Source organism: Lactuca serriola, chromosome 5 (genome assembly GCF_051521515.1).
Source record: "Lactuca serriola cultivar US96UC23 chromosome 5, Lser_US96UC23_V15, whole genome shotgun sequence".
NCBI classification, from domain to species: domain Eukaryota; kingdom Viridiplantae; phylum Streptophyta; class Magnoliopsida; order Asterales; family Asteraceae; genus Lactuca; species Lactuca serriola.
The window spans coordinates 311,288,752-311,296,278 of NC_136412.1; the positions used below are offsets into that span (position 1 = coordinate 311,288,752).

Below are 7,527 nucleotides of genomic sequence, written 5' to 3' on the forward strand. Positions count from 1 at the left end.
ATGATTGACAGCAAGTGTTCAAAAAACTTCCCAAAGACATTCCGAGAGCATACTTCTGTTGATGAAAATGGTTATCTAATATATAGAAGACGTAATGATGGATCTTTTGTTGAAAAGTATGGTGTTAAGTTAGACAATAGAAGTGTGGTTACATATTACAAACTTCTTTTGAAAAGATACCAAGCTCACATTAATGTTGAGTGGTGTAATCAGGGTGCTTCCGTCAAATATTTGTTTAGATACATTAACAAGAGTCCTGATAGGGCTACTGTTGAGGTTGCACAAAGCAACAACGCAGAGGATAATGATGATACAGTTGATAAAATAAAAAACTACTATGATGGTATATATTTGTGTGCATATGAAGCTTCGAGGCATATATTCGACTTTGACGCTCATTTCAGGAGTCCTTCTGTTGTCAGGTAACTTTTAATCTTTCTGGACAACAAACTGTTGTATACGGTGTTGACGATGATATTGAAGATGTCCTCACTAAATAGTCAGCTTCTTCTGCAATGTTCTTAGCTTGGATGGAGTGTAATGAACATAATAAGGAGCACAAAAACTTTCTTATGTTGAATTTCCTACCAAATTTGTTTGGAAATTGAAGGATCGTCGTTGGAAGCCAAGAAAAAAAAGATTTTCTATCAGTCGAATTCACATTGTCTCTCCTAATCTTGGAGAATCATATTTTTTGTAGACATCCGCACGGTTAATGGACATGTGTGTGGTACTTTTAGATATGCATGTTATGCTCTTGGACTTTTGGAAGATAATAGGGAATATATTGATGCAACTGAGGAAGCAAGTCATTCAGGTTCTGGATATTATTTGCGTTATTTTTTTGCAACTATGTTGAAGTCTAATAGTTTGTCTAAACCGTGCTTTGTCTAGGAAAAAGTTTGGCAATACTTTTCAGATGGAATTCTCTACAATCAACAAGTAAGATTAAAGACACCAGGTAACATGTTAATTTTCATTATTTAAATTAAGGTTTTACTTAATAATTCTCACATAATATATTATATTTATTCATTAAAAATTATTAGATATTTTTATATATTTAACAAAATCTTATTAAACTTATTATTACCAGTAAGTTTTAATTTTATATAGTTATATCTAAAAAATTAAATTGCAAATTTCTACAGGTTTTTCGCTTTCTGAGGATCAAGTTAAGAACTTGACACTTTATGAGATTGAATTATTTTTTTACTCCAAAACAATTCAAGCCTCAAAGATTTTGATGGAATGTCGTACACTGATCATGAGTTCGTCCGTATCTTCTTCAAATAATCAATTGATTACTGATGAGCTAGATTTTGACAGGACGACTCTATTGCAAGAGTTCTATCAGCTACTTGGTTCATTAACAGTTGAACAAAGAGGTGTTTTCAACGATATTATCACAAATGTTAAACAAAAGAAAGCAAGCGTCTTTGTAACACCCCAAATTCCAGAGGTGCTATTGAAAGGCTTAAAGTGTAAATTAAGGAAATGGACTCGACGAGTAGGCATGCTTACTCACCGAGTCGGAGCGGGATTCTGTCGCGGGTTAAGTGGCCAACTCGCCGAGTCGACGGCTTGGACTCGACGAGTTGGTGCTGAAGAGAGAAAACCCTAATCCCGGGGGTTGTGCCCTATATAAAGCACATTGTAACCCAAACTCAGCCTCTTTGTTACCGTTTTGAGATCCAGAAACCCTAATTTTCATGTGAGACTCCATTGTTGAGGAGATTAGAGCTTGGAAGAGGAATTTGGTGGAAGGAGCTTGAGAAATTAGAGGCTAGCATCAAGGGGATTGTGTAGATCTGGGATCTACATTAGTTTGGGTACATCTCAGAGGTAAGGAACCATTATCTTAAGCTATTTCCTTTTTGGTTCATCCTTGGTGGTTGATTTGGAGTTCCTTAGCTTGTTTGAGATCTATTTCGGGTTTGGAGTTTAGATATGAGGTTGCTACTCCAGATCTAGGCTTATGTGTTGGATATAGTGTCTAAGTCCATAACTTTATTTGGTATGTACTTGATCCGACCCGGCATGGTCCATTTGGGTTGCATGGCATTGCAATACTTGGATAGACTAAATGAGAGAATATGGCACTTATGATTATTAATATATTATAAGTTCTAATATATTAATAATAGTGTTATTTAATTAGTATTGATCAAGTATTAATCTAGTATTAATTTGGTGATCAAAGTGAGACTAATTAAATAGATAGGGTTGATTATGACAATCATCAATTCTTTTATGGTGGATTAATGATCCATGGTTTATGGGTTATGGATGTAACCATTTGGAGCTCCATGGATAGTCCATGGGAGTTACAAACCCATGGGTCATGAGAAATGAAGAGTCATGACAATTATGGTTCTTCTTAATGAAACCCTAATTGTGACACCACTATAAAAGGAACCCTTTGGCTAGCAAAATCGTGACCTAGTGTTACTAGAGAGGGCATAACCGATTTTGAGTGCTAGAAGTATTCTCTCAAGTTATTCCAAGTTTTGTGGTGTTGTGTGAAGCATTTGAGGCACAACATTTGGGGTGCTAGGCTCACAAAGTCTTGAAGGAATCCAAGCAACAACAAGGTATGTATTTCTACTAGTTTTTATGTTTCATATATTCCCCATGCCATGCTAGTTAGGAAATAACCTTGAAAAAGAAATTTGCATGTATATAGAGAAAACATAGATTCAAGGTTATTAGGGTTGCATGTACACTTAGGAAGTGTTAGATTGCTCAAAACCCATCAGTGGTATCAGAGACTAGGATTGTTTTCTGTATACTTGATGCAAAACTGCTTGAAAATCGAAAATTATGATCACTATTGACTGGACTCGCCGAGTTAATGGGGGAGGACTCGCCGAGTCCATGTACAAATTCATCCTACTCGTCGAGTAGGATCATGCACTCGACGAGTAGGTGCGTGCTGGGCAGTCTTTTCGTGTTTTGTTGCTGGAAATGGATTAAAATCATTATCTCAATCTGTTTTGGACTTGTAAAAACTGTTTTTCAAATTGATAATGATTATGTTAACCCATTTTCACATGACTTTTATCAATTTTCAAGAATTGTATATGTTAATATGATTCATGAAATTGCTTGGCATGAATTTGTGTTCTTATGAGTTTTTAGAAGATCATAGGAATTATGTGTAACCTTCAAGTTTGTTTAATTCATGATCTTAATTGTAATGATGGTGTTCATAACTTGTCCTCAAGTTATGGATAACCAAAAGTCACTTCTTTAAATTATGATTAAAGAACTAAAGAGGTTTCATAAAATGAAGAGTCTTCATTTTTATGAACCATTAAAACTCATAAGTTACAAATTGAAGAGACTTGGAATAGTTTCAATTCTTGCCCTCAAGTTTTGGAATTTGAAAAGTCTTACACTCTAATACTTTAATTCCAAATTAAACCTTAGATTTTTAAAAAGTTTAAAAATCAACACTTATACTATTATTATAATTTTATTATATAGATATGTATAAGAATATGTCGTTCTTATCGTTAGTAGGCCTCATTCACAAAGCCAGTCTATAAGGGGGGTATAAGGTTGTTGCCTATAAAATAGTGACTTAATGGGTGTCCACTCTCACCCACCGCTTCCTTGATTGGTGGAGGGTCGTTAGCCGAACGGGTAGGATATGACTTTAAATTCTCATTAAAAGTATAATGAATTATAAAGTAACTATACATTATAAATTCCCAATCTTAGTTACTTTAGGAAAATGTGAATTTGGTGCTAGCCCATAAAATTACACTTTGTACCTTACCAAGTCATTAGTGGAGCGTGTGTGGTTAACCGGCACACTAACATGGACTACTAAGAGTGGCAAAGGGTAACTTGACTTTATTATAGATCGGTGGAGCGTGTGTGGCTAACCGGCACATCGATTAGGTAATATTGTTAAGGGTACCAAGTCAATTTGTATGGTTATTCACACCTTGTTTGTGATCTTCGGCATCCCAGTCACAAACTTGAGATGGCACATTCGACATTCAAACATGCCATTGAAAAGTTCAATGTATCTCAAAAGATCTAGGAGTTTCAAAACCAATAAAACCTAATAATAAAATATTTCGTCTTATGGTGGAAATTGGCAAATCGTCATTTACCTACCTTCAAATATTTTATAGTGTGGATTACGGCATCCCTCTTCCACCTATAAATAGTTTGTTGGATCCTATCCTTAATATTTCATTTGGGTGACTTATTAAGGACTCTTAATCTACTTAAACTTATCTTCCTTTTATTCCAGATGTCTTCCAATAACGCTGCTGGCTCAAACCCGACAGGCTCCTTTTCCCTAATGAACTTGTGTGGTAAGGTCATCTTTGATGGATCCAACTTTAATGAGTGGATCAGAAACATCAGGATGATTACCCGCTATGAGGACAAAGAATATGTCCTTGACAGGGAGCTTAAGGTTGTTAATGAAGCCACTGCTACTCCAGAAGAGCTTGCGGAGTTCATTGCACATGAAAAGGATGCCACCAAGGTGTCCTGCATCATGATGGCCACAATGACTCCGGAACTCCAAAAATCTTATGAAGATTTCTACCCTTATGAGATGCACCTAGATCTGATGGAAAGAAACCATCAGAGCGTGCGTCAAGAGAGGTATGAAATCATTTCCTCCATGATAACCGCAAGGATGAAGGATGGTGAACCCATCACCGGTCACTTGCAGAAGATGCAGAGGTTCGTTGACCGGTTGCTAAAGCTTAATGTTGACTTCCCTGAGGAATTGGCGATTGACATCATTCTCCATTCCTTACCTCAAAGTTATGATCAGTTTCGTATGACTTATCATATGAAAAAGGAGGAAGTCACACTTAGCAAACTTCAAGGACTCTTAAGGACAGCTGAAAATGGCCTTAAGGGTAAAGCGGTTGCTACTTCTACTCCTTTAACAGCCCCTGTTCTTGCAATTGGGCAAGGGAAGGGTAAGAAGAGGAAAAGCCCTTCAAAGGGTACCAAGGGTAAGACTCTTGATGGTTCCTCTTAAAGTGGGACAAAGAAAGGTCCCATTACTCCTTCTTCGAACCCAAAGGAAGCACAATGCTTCTATTTCCAAGATAAGGGACACTTCAAGCGAAGCTGCGCAAAATATCTGCAAGATGTAAAGGATGGGAAGGTTAAACCCACCCATGCAGGTATTTACACAATATTGTCTAACAACTCATCTAATGCTAATTCTTGGGTGCTTGATACAGGGTGTGGTATTCACATTTGTACTGATTTGCAGGCACTAAGAAGAAGTGAGCAAGTGGAGCACGGGAAGATAAACTTAGTCATGGGCAACAGGAAAGCATCACCTGTTACCAAGATAGGAGTTTATTCTTTATTTCTTAATAATGAGTTAATGTTAGATTTGAATAAGTGTTGTTACTCGCCCGAAATGGTGAGAAATATTATTTCTTTTCATGGCTTGTACAAACAAGGTTTTACATTTTCATTTGATAATAAAAATGGTGCTATTAATGTTTATTACAATGATGTATTTTACTTTAAAGCAATACCTTGTGATGGTGTATATGAAGCTGAGAATGTTGTAGATAATTTAGGAAATAATGTGTTGTATATTGATTCTTCTGATAGCTTGGACAAAGCATCCTTGTAGCATTGTCGTCTTGGACATGTTAACAAGAAGCGCATAGGCCAACTCCAAAAGGCTGGAGTTTTGGAATCATTTGACCTCAAGTCAGATGATAGTTGCGAATCTTGTTTACTTGGAAAAATGACAAAGTCACCCTTCACAGGTACTTGTGATAAGGGTGAAGGTTTGTTGGACCTTGTACACACGGATGTGTGTGGGCCCTTCAGAGTTGCTACAAGGGATGCTAATCGTTATTATGTGACTTTTACTGATGATTACAGTAGATATGTATATATTTACTTAATCAAGCATAAGTCAGAAACCTTTGAAAAGTTCAAAGAGTTTAAGCAGGAAGTTGAGAATCAATTGGGCAGGAACATCAAGATGCTCCGATCCGATCGGGGAGGAGAGTATCTTAGCATTGAGTTCCTTGACTATCTTAAGGAATGTGGGATTGTCTCACAATTTAAACCTCCCAGGACACCACAGTTGAATGGTGTAGCTGAGAGGCGCAATCAAACCCTGTTGGATATGGTTCGTTCCATGATGAGTCGAGCTTCGTTACCAATCTCTTTCTGGGGGTATGCGTTAGAGACTGCCGCCCATATCCTTAATCTAGTCCCTACTAAAAAGGTTGCCAAAACACCTCACGAGATGTGGACTGGGAAAGTGCCCAATTTGGACCACATCAAGATTTGGGGTTGTGAAGCTTTTGTGAGGCGTGAGACTCATGACAAGCTTGAGCCCCGAAGCGAGAGGTGTATTTTCATCGGCTACCCACAGAGATCCTTTGGTTACCTCTTCTACAGACCCAGTGACAATGTGGTCTTTGTAGCAAGAAGAGGAGTCTTTCGTGAGAGAGAATTCATAAGCCAAGGGGACAGTGGGAGGCAAATTGACCTTGAAGAGCTTCAAGAGTCAAGTGGTGAAGGAACCTCAAATGCTGTCAGCCAACTTGAGGAGGAAACTCCTGTTGAGCCGATAGATGAGTCTGTACCTCCAAGACGTTCCACTAGGGTGAGGAACACACCTGAATTTTATTATGGTTATCACATCACCACTGAAGGTGATACATTTATCAGTGATAGTACACTGATAGATTTGGATGAACCTAAGAATTATAAGGAAGCCATGGCAGGCCCTGGGTCTGCGAAATGGAAGGAGGCTATGGACAGCGAGATTCAGTCCATGTATGACAATCAAGTTTGGAACTTGGTTGCCAATGTACCAGGTCGTAAGACAGTTGGGTGCAAATGGATCTTCAAGAAGAAGACCGACATGGATGGGAAAGTACACACTTATAAAGCGCGACTGGTTGTGAAGGGCTTTACTCAAACTCCGGGAGTTGACTATAATGAGACCTTCTCACCAGTAGCTAAGATTAAGTCTATTAGAGTGTTGTTAGCCATAGCTGCATTTCATGACTATGAAATATGGCAAATGGATGTCAAAACCGCTTTCCTTAATGGGAAGTTGGCTGAGGATGTTTACATGGCTCAGCCAGAGGGTTTTGTCGATCCAAAATACCCTAATAGAGTGTGTAAGCTTGAAAAATCCATTTAAGGATTGAAACAAGCATCTCGCGGGTGGAATCTTTGCTTTGATGAGAAAGTCAAAGAGTTTGGCTTTTCTAGGAGTGAGGATGAGTCTTGTGTGTATGTCCAGGCTAGTGGGAGCATAGTTAGCTTCTTGGTGTTGTATGTGGATGACATACTTCTCATAGGAAACGACATCCCAACTTTGCAGGAGGTTAAGGCCTGGGTTGGGAAGTGTTTTGCTATGAAGGACCTTGGGGAAGCTGCCTATATCCTAGGGATAAGGATATTGAAAGATAGGAGTAAGAGACTAATTGGACTTAATCAAAGTACTTATGTGGATAAGATACTGAAGAGGTTCAGTATGCAAGATTCCAAGAA

The 7,527-nt window shown here is 38.1% G+C and overlaps 1 protein-coding gene across 1 annotated transcript; it reads left to right on the forward strand.

The window, feature by feature from the left end:
- On the forward strand, positions 1-1,167 carry LOC145050760 (uncharacterized). The gene is made up of 4 exons (XM_078998958.1): positions 1-422; positions 741-817; positions 895-961; positions 1,152-1,167. Exons 1-4 carry the CDS (start codon positions 1-3, stop codon positions 1,165-1,167), a joined length of 582 nt encoding a protein of 193 aa, XP_078855084.1.
- Positions 1,168-7,527: the final 6,360 nt, after the last annotated feature.